Raw genomic sequence first — 19178 nt, 5'->3', positions numbered from 1 at the left:
TTGTTATCTACAAATAAAATACATCTCCACTACCTAATGCATTACATGTGCACTGCTTTGGGACACCTTGACTGTTAAAGGCACTACATACAGCAGCTCCTGTCCTATTTCCAGTGCTGGGGTTTATTTTTATCATGCAGTAACTGTCTCCTGCTGAAAACACAGCACAGGCAGCTTTCCAGAGGCACAACATGCTTGCTCTGATCGCAGCATCATATTCTAGCTATCAGTGAAAAAGGCAAGCCAGACTCTCTTGGGTGCTCTAAGCTCCTGTGAGCAGGCCAAATGGCACAAAGGAGCTCAGGAAATCTGCCCATCCTGAAGAGCTGCTCCAGAGCCAGTCCTGCTGCAGCCACTCCACAGGCATGAGGGATGTCTCAGTAAAGGAAAGACCTGACCCTTACCATAATTCACATGTGGGTTCTGGAAGAGCCTGTGGTTAGAGCAAGCCTTTACTGCTCTACCTGCTTCATGGGACTAAAGGACCAGGGAGCTGCAGCAGGCACACTGACCATCACACACCAGTCTGGCCTTAGCCCAGGACAGAACCCAGTCCCTGGTGTCATTGAAGCTTCTTCCATTTCTCACAGTAAAACAAACAAAAAAGATAAAAGTGATACTACGATAATTCTTATTTTCATCAAATATATAGAAATATTACAGTAATGTCTTTCCTCACAGATGGGGAATGATGCAAGGCCTACCATGAAACAACAGCGTGAGGATCTTCCTTGTGGAAATTTCACATACACCAAAATTATACTCTGGGCTTTTTTATTTTAACAATTGCCAAATTCTGTTCTCATATATACATATTGACCTTTGCCACAAGCCCCTGGATGATTATCAAGGGAAGGAATTTGGCTTTCATATTTTATTTTTTAAACAAGAAATGTAAAGACAGAAAATAAGACAAAATACATTTCATGTCGCCATTGATCTATTGATTACAAATATATATAGTTTCCTTCCAGATGAAGGAATACTAAAGAAATACTTTGCTCATATCAAATTAACTTTTGAAAACAGAAATAAATTTAACCCCCTATTTTTAGCTCCTTCTTCTCTGCCACAACATTCAGTCTTATTTGAAAAAAAAAAGGATCACATTCATTTCATTTCCACTTCTACCAAGGAAGAAAAATTTATCTGAACAATGACCTGAGTTATTTTCATGGTTTCCAAACTGCATGTAATCCTGATGATCACCACCTACCAGGGACCTACACCTAGCAAGGCGCATGAAAGCAAACACCAGTGTATTTTCCAAAACAAACAACAAAGTAAAATTCGAAGAACTATTGCAAGAATTACGCCAAAAGTGTGCCATGAGTGTCTTCATGTTAACTGGTCAAGCAAAGTGTGTAAGTGGAAGCTCTGTTACTTCTGGCAGTTGAGTTGTCTGTAGTGATTGAAAACCTGAAGGAGAACATTTTGCGTATGCCTACATACATTGCGTGTGTATGTATATTTGCTTTTTCTTCTTTCATGGTTATAATCTTTGAGGTAAGACAGAGAACAGACGAGTACAGAAGACACAGTTAGCCTTTACAGTGGCTAAGCAACTTTATGTTTCCAAGCCTATAGTGAATAACAAGGCAAAAAGCTTCTGCTTGTCTTTCTCCAGTGGGATAGCCTCTCTGAAACTTTGTTCCCTTGGGGAATCAGACAGTTTGCAGGTTCAAAGAAGATTTGAAGATTTTACTATTCCAAATGTGACTGAGTGCTGCTCATTTGTTGACAGCAGCAAGCCTAGGCTGACTGCTGATGTTCTAGGTCTCCTTCCCACCTCCAGCCATAATGCAAAAGGGACTGGGTCCATGAGTCAGTCCGTCAGAATCTCCTCCGTCTTGCACTGATGGATCCATCCCAGTGTAAAACTCATACTTTCAAAATTAAAAAATATCTATCAACTCTTAGGCAGGCTTGAAACCAAAGCTGAACCAGGTCAGTCATTATACGCAAAATAGTGGCATGAGAAAACTTACTGGTAACTTTCTGCTTTGTCATACAACATGGTATATTCCATATAATTAATTTCCATACATGTCTCATGTCTCATGAGGATACTATAATTGTGTACACAGCAACAATAGGGAGATAAGATTTTGTTACTGCTTTAAATCTAACTGTTCCCCACACCCTGGAAACAAGGCAATAGGCAGAGCCCTCTCTAAAAGTGAGAAAACTCCCTGATGAGAGAGCACTGAGGACACAATTTCCAAGAGGACAGCAAGGGAGGGAATGCAGCCAGTAAAAACACTGGGTTTTTTCTAAGGGCATCCAGAGCTCCTCAGATTTTATGCTACTGCCTGACCATTTGTGAAGACTTAACACAGAGATAACAGGTACTATTTAACTGATGAGAAGTGAGGGGAATGGGAGAAAGAAAGGAATGCAGGAAACTTGGTTGGGAGTCTTAATGTCCCAGTTAGTTTGGTTCCTCCACAACCTTTTTTCTCTTTCCTTTCTTTTTTTTTTTTTTCTTTTTTAAATAAATTGTACAGATGAACATGGGAGAAGTTCATGCTACTTGCTGGAAGCAATAAAGGTAAGTTTTCATGGCCCATGGATTCCACAGACCTTTGAGTATCCCACCTTATCTATCATGGGCTAACTTATGGAACCTAACTGTTCCGTGGCAAGACTCAGTAGCCCTTAGAAACTGGTGGCATGTCCTCAGGTATTTTCCACAAGAGTGAGAGACACGTTGATTCCATCAGCTTCTTCTTCACACGACGCCCTAGTGCTCAGGTGCACTTTGCAATTTCCAGGGATCCTCTTTGACATTTTCAGACATCAGACTGCTGTCTCCAGATCCTCATGGGAAACCATTTGGTAGTTTTGTTGACTCTCCAGATAGGAAGCCAGATCTGGGTCACCAGCTTGCTGAGCCCTGTCACGAGGGGTCTTACCCTATAATAAAGAAACACGAAGAGAAAGTCTTGTGCTAACATATTTAGAACAGGTGAAAACATGACCCAGAGAAATTACTACAGGAAGGAAGGAAAGAAACAAATTTAGATATTTTAATTATTTATTCTACAGATTGGTGTTAAGTCAAGATTTTCTATTAAAGTCACAAGATCCTGAAGCTTTTTAAGGTCCTTGTGTGGTTTAGAACAAATCATGCAGTTCTGCAAACACATGTTATTTGATACATCACACAGAAGGGCTCACATGCTGGAACTGATTTTTCATTTTATGACTATGATCCCTATGTAATGAATATGACTCACAGTACTGTAGCTAACACTTGAAAAGTGTACTTCAGAGACTCCACACTTTGCTAAGGATGTGTGGAGAGAGATGCCCAACATTTGAGATGAGTTCAGCATGTCTCATTCTACCTCAAGTACAGATCAATTTTCAGTGCATCAATTTACCACTCTGTTATCTGAGTTACCTTATAAGTGCTGTTAAATTGAACCAAGAGTCTTGATCCTGAACTATGAAAAAATATTGGAAACACCTTAATGTAACAAAGGTAACAAACACACCCCTGCTCCTTGGATTTCTGGGCAGATGAAGAAAAATCAGAATCCACTTGTCTGGATTTCAACTGTTGCAGAAATTATGTTTTTTTTGTCATGTACAGTGTTCTCATCTGAAGAAGGGGTGATCTCTGTCCCCCTTAAAGGTGATCCCATACAGCATAACATGGTAGGAAACTGTTTTATTTGTCTTGTTACAGCAAAGGTGTTTCTGACTTGGGAACCTAGGGACACAACCACCTCTCAGTTATGATCAAGAATGCTTACGTTCAGAAATGTCAGAGGGGCAGCTTTTGGACCGTTTCTAAGTAAATATTCCTATAATTTTGCCCAGACTTCCATCTCAGCCAAGCATACACCAAGAGGGGGTCGTGTCACATCAGTGAGCATAGGGGCAAGCAAGGGCAAAAGAAAATGGTTAACCATCTTCACAAAGCAAGTCAGCCACAATAATGAAGCCTCACAGACACTATGCAATCACAAACCAAGACTCCCCCAGGTGGTCTTTGCCCAGAGGCCTCTCTTGCGACCACACAGGAGGAGAAGGATGCTGTGCCACAGAGATGCCTCATTCACACCCAGTGTGCCATAGAGTTTGAGGCCAGGCTGTAACTATGGTGAAGATGACCCATGAGCTGGGTTCTGAAGTCTCTTGTACTTGTTTAAATTAATAGAGTTTTCTAAATAAAAAAGACAGCTGCTTTTGGCGCACAGGAGGAAGCCTTAATCATGCAAACAGCAGGGATGGGTGCTGATCAGTCCCACTTGGCTGCTGTATTTTATAACTGGTTGATGGGGCTGGGTTACCTTTGAGTCTGTCTTTCTCAGCGAGGCTCCTGCATCCACCAGAAGCTGGCAAATGGCACGATGGCGCTGACAGGCTGCCTTATGTAATGCTGTCTCACCCCTAAACCAAAGTAAAGAAACCAGCAATGAGACACATCGCACCATTTTACGTTTACAAAGTATAAGGTGCAGACGACAGGCAGAGAAGTATGCTGTATTTCTGCAAGGTTCCCTCTTTCTGGCAGAGGTAGACTTGTGCACTCTCTCCCTTGGCATTTACATCCTTTGACTCAGTAGGAAAGCCTGCAATGCACAAATAGCAGACAAAGAACTTCTGAGGGGTGGGAAAGAAACATGCACTGGTTTTATGTATTCAAAGGGCTGAATGTGCCATCCAACCACCAGCTCTGCTATCTGCTGCAAAGGCAAAGTAGCCACCTTCTTATTTCTCAACAGGCAAAACACCATCCGTGTTTGTTTCTTCCTGCAACTTGTTCAATTCCTTCAATTTTCTCAGCCTTATTCTTAGATGCATCCTAAAAAATTCCTGCCCATGAAAGGTGTGACTGGTGTACTTGCTGGTCTGATTCTGATACTGTGCTCTTGGATGTAGAAGAGCAAGAGCTGTGGTTTTGTTTTCTGTCTCTGGACTGCTGAACTACTGAGGAAGCTTGAACATAGGCTTTTCAAAAGAGAAATCTGTGGGAACAGATTTATTGCGAAGCTCCTCATTCAGGCTGGGATATGAGTAATGGGATTATGAGACTGACTGTAGTACAGAGGATAAAGAAATGTATCTAGATTCTCCTAGGAAGAGAAGCAACTTATACTTTGACTGTGTAGAAAAGTTGTCTTTAATACTAGCATCTAACAAGTAGGGCCATTACATAACCTCCAAAATAATAAATGAGAAGAAATTTGTGTGGTAGATCAAATATTACACCTACCTCCCTACCCACCCAGAAAGTGGGAGTGCATAAAGGAGATGCAGCTTCAGTTCACAACAAGGCAAACTGAAATATTAACAGTCAACCTTGTAATGAATCTGCCTCTACTGCATGAGAACTAGATTCAGAATGGGATACTGTCCGGTTTCCCCCTGATGATCAAAAGACTGATTCATGTTGCCAGTTACAGCTTGAACCTTCCCTTTTCAAGCCTTAGCGGTAAAAGGACTTTTGTAAAAGGAAGCCCTTATAGTCGTGTTCATTTGCTCTTTATTTCAGAGGCTGTGCTATGCTACTGCATGAAGAGAAACAGTTTGTTCATCCAGACTTCGTCACTCCTGGATTGCACACATGCATTCTGGTGCTTTCCAGTAGCAGAGGACGGCACTGTGGAATGAGGAATGGTAGGTTTCACCTCTATGACAAAGGCAACTTTTGCTTCCTATATATTTCATACAGTTCCCAGGATGGTTCATCCTTCCATTACATACTCTTTGTAACACCTTGATTATACAACAAGACAGAGCAGATTGGAATGGCAAATATGTTGGCTTTGGGTTGTTTGTTTGGGTTGTTTTTTTTAAAACAAAAGAGGTGATTCAGGTTATAACTACTTGAGAGAAATCACAACTGCACAGCTCGTGGCCACTAGGGACAGCTAAGGCAGAGCACCCTGGGTGAATCGTGAAGGGATGGAAGAAAAGGTGTAGAGCAAGAAAAGTAATTTCCTGACATCTGGAATTTACTCTTCAAGCTGGTTCTTCAGTAACTGGATGCCAGAAAGATCAAAGCAAAATGCAGTACTTGTATTCCTCTAGAAAGATTAATAAGGTGTGCGAAGCAATAGAGAGGAAGTTCTTTACAGAATTCAAGAAACATTTGGTTTAGGCCAGAAAGCCACATATGAGGTAGATGTTTGGGTTAAGGGAGGCTCTAATTTTCTTGCTTGTTTTTGAAAAGCTGTGCCATTTTACAAGCTTTTTTATTTTAAATTTTGCATGTGAAAAACAAGAGAAGTCTGCTAGGCTAATGCATATAATGTGAAGGGTGGGGTAGGCTGTACTTACGTTTCACTGTCTATCATGTCCAGTAATTCAGACGGACCTGCAAAAGATAGTCAGGTACATCATATAGACACTCATTTGCATGATTAGAAGAGTACAACTACTATAAGAAGGTTCCTGGTGAAAATACAAACAAGAAGCCAACTAAAGCACAATTTGCACAAATATGACAAACTTCAAGGTAATATTTGCTTGGATGAGCCCTTGCACTAACAAAATTCTGAATGCACAGTCACTGCTGTGGGGGACTATCAGCCTTTAAATTATACTGGAAATGAATATTCATGGAGTTTATTTTCTTACACTTCACCTTGCTCAATTAAGTGGTTCACGTAAGTACAGGGCATTGGAAATGCTGATATACTGGAAACCCTGATATATTGCAAGTTAAAATCTATTGTTAGTACTAGAGGGAAAATGTCATTAGGAAGTTGAAATTAGCCAGATTCTGTCCTGAATGACATCCCTGTGCTATTCCATTTAATAGCGTTATACAGAATGTAGATCAGGGTGGAATATTCCCAGCAGTCTTTATATTGATATGCAAATCCTGTACTCTGCTGGTTAGCAATGATCAGGAAAGTAAGTTTAAGAAAAACAGAAAAGATTTTTGTTAAGTGGGACCAAATGATGCATTTATGCTAATGTTCTTTTGTCCTTGATATTCAGTACAGGCAGATGTTTATAGCTGCAAATTCCATCTCTGAATTACAGTGATATGGAAATGCTACGATCTGGATAGCATTTGAACCAAGAAAAACTTTTCCCTTTGCAGTCTGTTTTATTATTCTTCACTCCTCTGGAGCATAGTGCCAGTTGGTATGGAGCAGTTAGCATGGGGAACAGGGAAACTTTACATGGATTTTCTTTCCTACGCATGAATATTTCTCTTCAACATGCTTTGACTTTGAAATTCAAGAGTCCTCAAGAGCTTACAGCAAATCTCACCTGAAACTGAAGAATTTCACACTACTTGTTTACAAAGGCCTACACACAGCCTCCCTACACTCCTTTCACTCTGAGTCTGTGTTAAAATGGATCAGAGCAGCCCGTCTCTCCCTCACTGCTTTTACAACACATGCACTCAGTATCACTGGGGGAAGCTGGCTGCCTTGGCTCCTAAAACTGCAAGGAGCTCTTTCACTTCATCTTCTGTCATTATGAGAAAGAGGTGGTCAAAAAAGTAGTCTCCATACTTAAGTCTCCTGTGCACAGGACATTGCATAACTATCATGGCAGTCCTCCAAAGTATTTAGCCATTCTCAATTTTTAATGCACAGCACCCTGATACTACTGCCACACATCCTCATCTCCACAGCTGTGTTCACTCCTCCCTATCAAAAAGAAGAATGATTCATGCTCCTGTAAGTATGAAGAAGAATACAGGGGGCTATGCAAGGCCGGTTGCTGATATCAAAGAAAGATAATGCCTGTGCAACTAAAAAGGAAAAAAGCAAAAACAAAACAGAAAAAAAAAACATTAAAAAAAAGACTGCTTTACATCTCACAGGAGAGATCCATGTTCTCTCAAAAATAGAGGCAACTTCCCATGGCTTGCTGCAATGCCACATTCCACTAAAAGTAATCAAGAATGACCAGCAGTGTTTTAGGAAAGATACTGTCAAGTAAACTATTATTTCCATTCATGGATGGGACATGGAAGGTTGTGACGCAAGGGTGGAACAGGATGTAATGGCTGCATTGGGCATAGAGGTATCTGCCCTGGTAATTGGAAAAAGGTGTTCAAACATTTGGAGAAAGAAAGGAAAGAAGTTAGAAGAATATGACCGAAAGGGAGGAGGAGATGGAGCAGAGCAGTTCTGGAGAGATAGGAAAACAAGGATAAAGGAAAACTGGTCTAGAGAAGGAAGAGATAGCAAGGCTAAGACAGAGGAGATGAGTATTGAGGACTGAGCAGGCAGCCTGTGGGTCTAGACCTGAGGAGGTGCCAGGTACATCCCACCTGTCTGCGATGAGTGCTCTCCCAGCTACTGTCCCAGATAAGACGTTTCATGGGAGTGCCCCAACTCTACCCCAGTCATACATAAGGGACACATATTGGGGTTAATCAATTAACAGCACAACATGGTACCAGGATTAGTTTCATTCTTTCTGGCCTAGCTGTGGAGCTGGAATGCCCCAACTCACTCACAGCCTGAGCTGTGCCCTTTACTTCTTTATTTTATTTTCGCTTGTGCTTCTCTTAAACCATCTCACGCCCTCCTTCTAATTCCTTTTCCCCTCTTTTTTGGACCTCATTTTTACATCAGTCTCCCTGGCGCTGCCAACCGACCATTCCAAATCCCCCTCTGCCCTGGGACAAAAGCTGCACAGATGTGGGAAGGGCTGGCACTGGGAAAGCTAACGGCACTGTCATCCTGACCCAGCAGGGAGGCAACTGTTTTACTCTGGGACAAGAGGCAGAGAAAGAAAAGGGGACCAAGGCGCAGAGAGAGTGAGGACAAAATAACCCAATAGAAATCCGGAAGGGAAATGCATGAGTGAGATTTCTATCAAGGAAAACAGCAGGGGGGGAAATAAAAACAAAAGATAGAAATGTGTGGAGAGGTGGAGGGAGGAAAAATAGAGAGAGAGAAAGAGAGAGTGAGTCTGGGGGACTAAAGAATGGCAGGATGGGGACAGGGGGGAGAAGTTTGCATGAAAGGAGCTGAAAAGCATGACACACTGAGGGGAAGCCCAGCTGAGATCACACTCTTTCCTTAACATCTCTGATAGACTGTCTGTGTAGAATTATTAACTTTTTCCTTCTCTCCTTCTGGCCCCTTTCACTCCACCAAAGCCCCTCTCCATTTTCTTAGGAGGCAAAGCAGCCTGGGCTGGAGATGGGAGGAGGGAAGGAAAGGAGATGTTCAAAAGCAGCTGCACTTTCACTGAGCTCACTACAACATAAACAAGAGACTAAATGACCATATTTCACAGGTATTTCCAAAATATAAAATACCATGCAGTCCAAAAGGCCTCCAGGACAACAGCACACTCTGCCCTCCCCAGTGCATGTGGTTACGGCTACCCACAGGAGACCCACAGCTATTAAGCCCTGCCAGGCTCTTGTCCTTCATAGAACTGGGGAAGAAGGGTATTCAGTTTAAAGCAGTTGGACATAATCAGCATTTCTGGGTGCTTATCTGTCAAAACCCTCTTTGCTTAATAACTTGATTGAGGTTGTTATCTGGGGAATAAAACTGAATTCTGTTCCTTATCTTCAAAGTGGGAGTATTTTTAAAATAACAGTAATCTGCAAAGTCAAAACTATTTAAAGCCTTTCCCTCACTCCACACTCCTCATTCTTACCCAGTGTGAAGATTAACAATGTCTGGTTAGTACTGTTAGTCTCCCTTAACTCAGAATTCCTGCTGCAACATAGATGGTAATCAGGTTATGGGAGCATGCATTCCATTGTAACTCTGTCTCAGTCACATTGACCTAAACTTGTTAAACTTGCAAATTAAAATAGACTGGCTTATACCTTGTACCTTTACAGGAAAATTAAGTTATTTTCTCCTTAGGACCCTCACAAACCTTAAATCATTCTGCAAATCTAGACATACTAAGAAAAGTCAGACAAATACACTCTTCTTCAGTCCTCCTGATGACTATTCACACTTTGTGCCTGACATACGTCTCTGTCATGGCAAAGTCTGCTTTCCAAAAGCTTTCTTTGAAACTTCTGAATCTGGTCAGGATTCAAATCCAAACTCACTGTCAGCTCTTCATTGTCGAGTTTATAGCACTAATAGTAACGAAAGACTTTCTTCTCAGAGGATGTTATCTAATGGAGCAAGGATGTTGAGGTTTGAAATGTTCATGATGGAATGCTTTACTGACTGTTCTAGCAGAAGTTCCCACCACAAACTCCTAAAGCAGCTGCAAAAAACTTTCTTCTCTTCTGTTTAAAATTAAAATACCCTAGATGAAATACTGAATTCTTGCTTGTCCTTTGAGCCCCTAGAGAAGAGGAGGAGGCAAACAGAATGTCTTGTACAATGGTTATAAATAATAAGTAGTTCACAACTGCCAGATAAAGACTCAAAGCCAACTTTGATTCCAAATACAAATGGTGATTTAGGAGGTCCTTTTTCTAATGGAGCTTCTTAAACCTTCCTTAATTCTATTTGTGTCTTCCTTAATGCGCATGCATTATGGTGTGAGACAGTTGCTGACTGCAGCAATAAACAGATGTGGTTCTTATATCTACTGAGATTGGCCCTTAGTTTCTAGTTGTGTTTCTTAGCCCAGCTACAGACAGATCTTAAAAGGTCACCTTCCTACTACAAGCAAAAGACCCCTAATTTAGTTAGGCAGTCTTGAACAACAGATAGGTCTGTGTATCTGCCCTTCCTGCACAGGGAACAGAGAGGAACTGTTTTGCAGGAACAGCAGCCAACACAACTGTTCGTGCAGCAGTAAGCAGCTGTTGTCCTGACACCTACTACATTGGTGCTTCAGCTGCTATTCCAGGCTTCAGCTAGTCCACTAAGTATCTGGCGATACTGCACAGCAGTCTCCTTGTATGACTCACCTCTGCTTTTTCTAATTTAAGAAGGGTTATTTTCCTCCCTTCAACATCTGAAATCATTCTCATCAAGATCACAGGACAAGCTCTCATATTAACATACCCTGCATGTTTGCAGAAAGCATAAAACCATCTCCACTGTATGGAGCTTCAGCATCACTACAACATTTTCTCTCCTGCATAATCACAGTGCTTGGACCCCACTCCTGTATTATATTTTATTTACTCTGCTATTTTCAAACTAGGCAGTTAAAATTCCTGGTGAAATGATTTTTCTCCTGTGCAATTTTGTTGTTGCTGCTGTTTTCTAAAGATATCCAGAAGATTCTCTTTGTGTCATTAAATAATAGGTTTTCTGTCTTGTATGCTGGAGAGTATTTTACACTGGAACTCCTATTAATTCTCTCCAGATATGTATGGGAAGCAAACTACAGAGGAAGTATAGCCGGGCAGAGGTAACTGCCAGAACAAGAGTAAGTCTCATTTTTATCAAGGGTGGGTATCAGCAGAAATGAGAAGCTAGCTACGGGGAAAGCCTCAGTTATTAGTAGCATTGGATTTAATGCAGTAATTAATGTTGAGAAGATGCCAGATACAAGAGATGCAACAAAAAAAACAAGGGTATTGTGATGATGACGATTCAGCAAGAGAGCTTGTTTGTGAGTAAGAAGTGCCCAGGGTAGAAATGATTGCTTGGTGGGTGAAGAGCAGAGGCCTCTATTAAAGCATTGTCTCATGCACTCTGATCCCTAGAGAATGTTAAACAAACAATGCATTTGGAGAAGCCCAGAGGACGTATGTCTGGAAAGCTGCAAAATCTTCCTGCCATCCTTAGGGATAAAGGGGAGAGAGAGGAACTGAGCTGACATTTGTTCAACCTTCTGATTTGTCTTTGTCTAGCAGTCCGTAATCCCTCACATTTCTCTATTAAGTTAAAAAATTCCCAGGGATTGCCTGCTCACATCCATACCAGATTAACTGGTCCCATCTTAAACCTCACTAAAGAAATGGTGACTGGGTCAGACTGACTAAGTTAAGGTATATGCATCAAAGAAAAATCCCAGAGAAGCAGCCATGACAGTGAATTAGCCCAGGTCACATACAGTGTGAGAAGAGACCAGAGGCAGTAAGAAAATTGAGTGAAATTATGTCTGTCTACAAAATTCAGAAGCACGTATAACGGCTGTGAGTAATGACACAATCCACAGAAGTTAAATAGAAGTTAGAGTTAGCACTGGCAAGGCTTGTCACAACTGGTAAGAAACTAGACAATATTTGGATATATGGGCAACTTAGCTACCTATATGTAGGTATCTATACATAAAAAAGAGCAATTCATCCCCCCTTAGTCTGGTATCTGGGGCACAGTTCAGTTGCCCACTGTCATGGTTTAAGCCCAGCTGGTAAATCAGAACCAAGCAGCCGCTCACTCACTCTCCCTCATTATCCCCCCCTCCAGGTGGGATGGGGAGGAGAATCAAAAGAATGTAAATCCCACGAGTTGAAATAAGAACAGTCCAGTAACTAAAGTATAATAATAATAATAATAATGGAAATAGCAAGGGGAGAGAATATTAACAACAAAAGGGAAAGGGAAAAGAAACCAATAAACACAAATGATGCACAATACAATTGCTTACCACCTGCCAACTGATACTCAGCCCAGCCTGAGCAGCCATCTGCCCTTACAAGTGACTCACCCCAGTTTATATACTGGGCATAACGTGCTATGGCATGGAATACCCCTTTGGCTAGCTTGGGTCAGGTGTTCTGTCTCTGCTTCCTCACAGCTTCCTTGCCCCTCCTCACTGGCAGAACATGAGACTGAAAAGTCCTTGATCGGAGTAAACATTACTTAACAACAACTGAAAACATTGCTGTGTTATTAGCACTGTTCTCAGGCTAAAGTCAAAAACACAGCACTGCACCAGCTAGAAAAGGCAGGGAAGCTAAAAAGGAGAAAAATAACTGTTTGCAGCTGAACCCAGGACACCCACACACAGACGTTTTGTGCCATTTGATATGCCTACAGACAAGCCTTGGGATGCATTTGGAATGAGAGGGATGTTTGCTTGGCCTCAGCTGACAGTCTAGCATGGTCTCCTACACACCTTATATGTTACCTTGTAGACCCATGCATATGTCCTGGCTATCCAAGAGAAATGACATTAAATAGTTATGTTTAAGTAAATGAACAAAGTACACAGGCAACTGTCAGCTGAATCAGCTGCTGGGCTCCAATAACTACCTTGACTAAGGTCTCCCTTGAGCTGGTTATGATAGAAGTCTGCTGCTATTAAAGATGCCCTCCTCACTTCCATCTGCCACTGAAAAAGGGCAGATCTCTTCTAGTATTTCTGTCATACATGTGCAAATGAACTCAGTCATAGATCTCTGTTGACAGTCAGGAACTTAGACCCACAGGTTATCTGGCACCTGTATGTAAACGTATAGCTTGACAAATAAATTTAAGAGTCAAGCTTAAACTGAATCCCACTCCAATTAACACATATACTAACAGATGGATATTGCCTCTTCCTTTCCTGTGAATTGTGCTTATTTCTTCTCCTTTTACAATTTCTGCAGTAACTTTCAAGCATTAGCTAACACTTACTCCAGTTGCCAGAGGCAGTCTCTGTGGTTAGTGCTAACACTGCTGCTGAAATAACATAGCTGATTTTGACATCTAAAAGTCAAAATAGCCATTGATATTTTGAAGAGGGATCAGAGAAGAGCTACAAGAATGTTTAAAAGACTAGAAAATATTTCCTACAGTGCAGCATGCTGATCACTGGGACTTTAGCAACAATATTATTGTGCTACTCTCCAGTAATCAGTGAACAAGATTTAGGCAGTTCAAGAGGCAGAAACTCCTAATGTGGCTGTCTCAAATTGCTTCATAGCCTGTGTAAGGATGCCTGCAATGCTGTTACTGACAAAGGTAAAAAGAATCAAAAGGAAAAAAGGGAAATAACACTACCACAGTCTAAATATAAAAATATAAATAAATGTAAGTATAAAATATAAGTATACATATAAATATAAATATGGAATGGAGATAAAGAATCTTTGTTATCAAGTCTAACAGAGAAACTTTATTATCGAATCTAACAGAGACAATAATGAAGGGTTGAAAACAAAGCTAGGCAGGCCTATTCTACAAATAAATGCAGATTCCTAACCAGAATGTTACTAAATATTGAAATAACATACTAATGGCTGGATGGGCTTTCCACTGATGTAAATGTTTTAATGAAGATTAGGTACTTTCTAAATTATATGCTCTAATTGAAAAACAAATTCATTCAGAGGTTTCATCTGCTACAAGTTCTAACTAAAGCATCATACTGTTTCTTTACAGCCCCTCAACTGATGCAACTGTGAAAATACCCACCCTACTCAAAAGCCATCTTTATTTTCATTTCCATACTTTCCCTTTATCTGGAGCCATCACTGCCACTGGTGCCACGTTCCTAGCCTCCTGCTCACACACGCTGCAGATGGACATTTTGCTGAGGGTGACCACAGATGACTGAGGGCACTCCCAGCCACACGGAAGCTTTACCTGACTGTCATTTGGCCAAAGTACAGCACTCTGTGGATTTGCCCACTGTGACTCACCATGTTCCAGGATGTATTTCACAATCTCACCGTGCCCTGTTTTGGCAGCATGGTGCAACAAGGAGCAGCGATCGGGTCCTTGGATTAACAAATTGGCTCCTTTTTTACAGCATTCTATGAACTGGAAACAAAAGACACACAGAAGGATAACATGTGAGGACCAGAAAAACAAATTTGCAAACAAATTATTTACTAATTTGAAATAAAATATTAAAAAGCCAGCTTTTAAGTCCTAATGAAAAAAAATATCTAAAACTAGGAGTATTGAAACTATATGTGTTAAGAAAAGCACTTTGTATTTTCTAAACAATGAGACTTTTTGACTCTACTGGCAATGAATTATTGCTTGCTAGTGATGTTTGCAAACCACTTCTGGTGATGCTGTTGAGATATTTTAGACTATACATATTTGATAGAAAATTCTGGCTTCTCTACTGAAAATTCCAATTTCTCCTCAGCACAGAAGACAAACACTTTCTGACTAAACCAGAACTCAAAAGTCTACAGGGAGGTGGGATTCAGGTGCCCCACATTGCCCTTCTCACTTTTTGCTTCCTCCCTAGGGCTGGCAGAGCCAGGGTAAGAACAGGCAGGAAACAGCAACCTGCCAGGTCTCAGAAACACTGCAAAATCAGGGGAGGAGGGAAAATGCAATGCAGATCACTGCAGAGAAGAGGGAGAGGACTGCAACAGAGAGAACATAATTTCCAACGCAGTACATCTGAAGAAAAGCAAGAAGTTTCCTTGTCAAAGCAAACTTGGGCAAAAAGTTTTCGAGCAGCAGAAAGGGGACAATATTTTTATGACTTCTGGTTGAAGGACTGCTTCATAGATGCTGCAGACACAAGTGCAGTGTCAGAGGTACAGAAGGGGCACCTGCAGGCAAAGAGTTGGCCTAACAGTACTGTCATTTTTACAAATGGCTCCAAGCTTGCTTCTCAAAGATAAAATTGCAATCATTAATCACAGTCTCCATCCAAATTCGAGGGCGTGTTTTCAAATCCTGACTTGGCTACTGAAAACCACAGCCTGAATGTGGAACTTCAGACTTGGGGCACAAAATGGTTTTGCACGGGTACCTTTTCCTCCCAATAGCAGACAATACCAAAACACTACACGTTTTGAGACATCCATCAGGTGATAAAACAGCAAGCTAAGGCTTGCTTTACCTGGTCTAGCAATTGTCTTGGTAGAAGTTAAGAAAACTCCAGCAACTCTAGGGGCTTGGCCAGCAACCTCAATGCCATAAAATATCCTTGACTGTGTAAGGCTGTGTCAGAACTACCCTGCTGTTCAGTACTGCATTTGCCAGTATAGTAATTTCCCTGTTAGTAACTGACACATTGCTCTGTGCAGTGCATTATGAATCCTGGGCTGAAAGGTGGTGTCTAACACCAGATCCTATTCACTTGTATTTCACACCTCACCTAACTGATGTGTTCCCCTAATATTCAGGGTTTCCTGGAAAGGCTGTAAAATGGCACTTGCCAGCAGTCCTTACATCAGTCTATTTATGTTTTGAGCAGAGGTGTGATAAAATTTACAGTATATCAGACCTGCAAAAAGCTGTGAAAAAGGGGACACTCAGTGCTCTGTACTTACCTTCAGTAGATCACCAGCTATGACTGCCTGTAAAAGTGCTGCAAAAGACAAATAGAAAACTAATGTCAGGCAGAAAGTATTATGCGTATAGCCTCACACCTGCAAACATAACTCACAGTATGTTAGGACTGCAAGTTAGGACCAATGCCTCAATCCACTTGCATTCTCATATACTACCAAAATCAATGCCAAATCTGCACTGACACACATTATAAAGGCAGAAGACTGCCCATGTTGCATTAAAGCTGTATGGACATCAGGCCAGCATTGCCAATTCTGCCCTGGAACTGCATGCTTCTAGCTCAATTTTCCCCTTGAGACACTTCAGGGACCTTTAGTAGTGTCCATAGGGTGGGTCTAAATCTCAAGCACCTGAACCACCACTGAAGATATCAATGACAAACACTGAGAACCTGAAAGTATCCTCAGACCCCTGAGACTTTTCATACTGATGGCGGAGTGATTGGTTATCCTCAAACACAGTGAAAGTCCCGAGCTGCAGACGATTAAGTGGCAAATGAGAAATTTCCTAATAATTATTACAATTAAGTATTTAATTGTAATATACAATTTAATTATATAATACAGTACAATTAAGTATTACAAAAACATTTTGACATGCCGTGTGCAGCAGGTGCCCCAGGTTTGGCAAGGCAGGGTCAAACACAGAGCGGGGGCTAGTCCCCACCTTTGTAGCCTTTGCAATTTAAACAAACAGAGAAGGAAAAACAGACAAAGAGAAGCAAACTGAGCAAAGGCTCACAGCAAGGCAGGACAGAGTTCTACACAGAGCTGGGAGCTGCTCACCACTCACTACTGTCTGCCCTGTGCCCATTACAAGGAAGGAAGGCACAAGCCTGGGATGCGGCAATACCCTATCTATAGGCTGCATTCAGCTGAAAATACCATGGTGACAAGTAACCATAAACATGAGAAGCTGTTACAAATCTACTGCTATGCTCCTTCTCCCTGTCATGATATATATAGTAAAAAACAATTATGAATAATCTTTCTGAGAAAGCACTTATTTGGTTTGCATCTTAGAAAGCACTAAACATCTGCCTCGGTTCATACATTTCAAGAGCACCTACGCCCTTTTCTATCTTCAAGTCTAGGCACTGCAATCAAGTTAAGCATTTATTGAAGTGCCATCCTTGATAAAGATACCAAAAGCTCACATAGGGAGAAACAAGGGGAAAAGAGAACCATAGCATAGCCTGGCCTATGAAAAATAGCATGCAGGAAACTGCACAGTGTGAATTCCATAAGGAGCTTGTTACGGCTTCAGAAATGACAACACCTCTGAGCTAACCACGGCAGAAGAGGAAGGGTGTGCAGACAACTCAACAAATGTCCCTTTCTTTGAAAACACCTGGTGCTGTGCGTTGCTTTCTGGTCTCAGCAATGCCTCATGCCCTGGCTATGCAGCAGCAGGAAAAGCAAAAACATAACCCAGTTAAATTCTGACTTGGGAAAGCAGTAGCAGCAGTTCTTGTAATATTTTACAGTGACTATGAATTAAACTAAATCCTGAAAATCTCCCTGGTACCTAAGGGAGTATGAACACACAGATCTGAGGAAAGGAAAAAGACAAACACCAGCAGATAAGAGCTAGAGCTGGAAAAATACATGTACATCTTTTCTTCAGATTTCATTTTCAATGGTTTAAGTCCTTTGTTTCTCCCCTCCCCACTTCGATAGTTCTAATACTGGCTTAGCCCAAATTACTAGCAGAGCAGAATTTAACCCTTGTGCCATTCATTTTATTTAGTTTTTCTCCTTTTTTGCTGATCTGGTCTCACTGTCACATTTATTCTGCAGGCTACTGCAGTCTGGAATTATATTAAATAATTTGCTCTCCTAACACATATGAAAATCAAATGAACTGGTAACATCAGCTTTTCATTGCCTTCTACATCCTGTATTTTAAGACATGGCTTCCCAGAGGTTACTTCCTAAAACGTGGAGATACCTTTACTTGTACAAACCATGCTCAAGATTACAGTTCAGAAAAGCCAGAAGAGACATCTAGAAAAACATGAAGTAAAAAGAAAAGCCTGACAAGCTCTGAGAAATCTTCCATATTGAGTATTCATAACCAGAAGTTGGTCTGATGATAAGGCTATTATGATAAATCAGCTCTAAACCACATTCAACATTATTAGACCAATCTTATCCTCTCTTTCCTGAGCCTCCAATCCAGCAAAGCACTAAGGCAGGTACTTAGCTTTGAGATAATCACATTCCTTCACCAAATCTACCTGCACACTTAGGTGCTTTGCTAGAGTAGAGCTTATTGCATAAATGAATACATTACAGATCAACAAAACCAGCTGGCATAACAAACAGATTAAACTAGACTAAAATAATTCAGTGCTGTAAGCCAGGATGCTGGAAGACTTAGTTATTGAACTAGAAATGCAGGAAGGTTCTTTAGAACAGAGAACACATTTACATAAACATATGAATATTGCTTAACACACTAACCCCATAAACCCAAATGGGACTGCTGGGCATATTGACAAGGAGGGTGAAGATGGCAAAAATCACCTGGTTGTTAAAGTGGTGGTAAAACAAGCAGCAGATGGCATTAACAAGAGAGAGCAGACTGAGAAATTGGACAAAAATTCTGTTAACATGCAATGCCAGGCTAGCTTAAAATTAAAAACATTAAAGTGAGAATGGTTTTATTTCTTCTGAGCAGCACTGCACCACTGGTATAATATATAACATGAGTTATGCAATTGTTTTATCATATCCTAAAATTCCTTCAGGTTTTAAGGATGGCTCAAAAAATAACTTGATTTAATAAATATTTAAATCTAGTAATTATTTTCTCAACTTATAAGTATTTGTCATGACTAATAAAAATGTCTTATTACCTTTTTCATTTATTTAGCAAGCAGATTTATTGCTAATGAAAGATGACAGCTTGACAAAACTAGAGACTGAAATGCTCTGTCCATATAATGAGGAAGTACTCTGTCTGGTAGTAAACACCCCAGGCTCCCTTTTCAGCAAAGCTTTACTTCTACCAGTACACCCCTTCGGACAGCCCTTGCTCCATACCTGCTCTATCACTGACCTCTCTGCTGAAACTGCCAGCAAATGTATCTATCAGTCACTGTCC

General features: G+C 41.0%; 1 protein-coding gene across 1 annotated transcript in view; it reads right to left on the bottom strand.

Annotated features, from left to right (window-relative positions):
• Window positions 1-2478: 2478 nt before the first annotated feature.
• Window positions 2479-19178, bottom strand: part of DGKI (diacylglycerol kinase iota) — a 109265-nt gene continuing 92565 nt past the window's right edge. The window contains exons 23-27 of the mRNA XM_031051320.2: window positions 16049-16086; window positions 14447-14567; window positions 6295-6331; window positions 4302-4401; window positions 2479-2916 (exon numbers count right to left, since the gene is read on the bottom strand). Coding sequence (XP_030907180.2) covers window positions 2800-2916; window positions 4302-4401; window positions 6295-6331; window positions 14447-14567; window positions 16049-16086 — 413 coding nt within the window. The 3' untranslated portion in view covers window positions 2479-2799. The remainder of the gene's footprint in view (window positions 2917-4301; window positions 4402-6294; window positions 6332-14446; window positions 14568-16048; window positions 16087-19178) is intronic.

The sequence above is a fragment of the Melopsittacus undulatus genome, chromosome 5 (genome assembly GCF_012275295.1).
Source record: "Melopsittacus undulatus isolate bMelUnd1 chromosome 5, bMelUnd1.mat.Z, whole genome shotgun sequence".
Lineage (NCBI taxonomy): Eukaryota > Metazoa > Chordata > Aves > Psittaciformes > Psittaculidae > Melopsittacus > Melopsittacus undulatus.
This window is presented reverse-complemented; position numbering and strand designations above follow the sequence as displayed.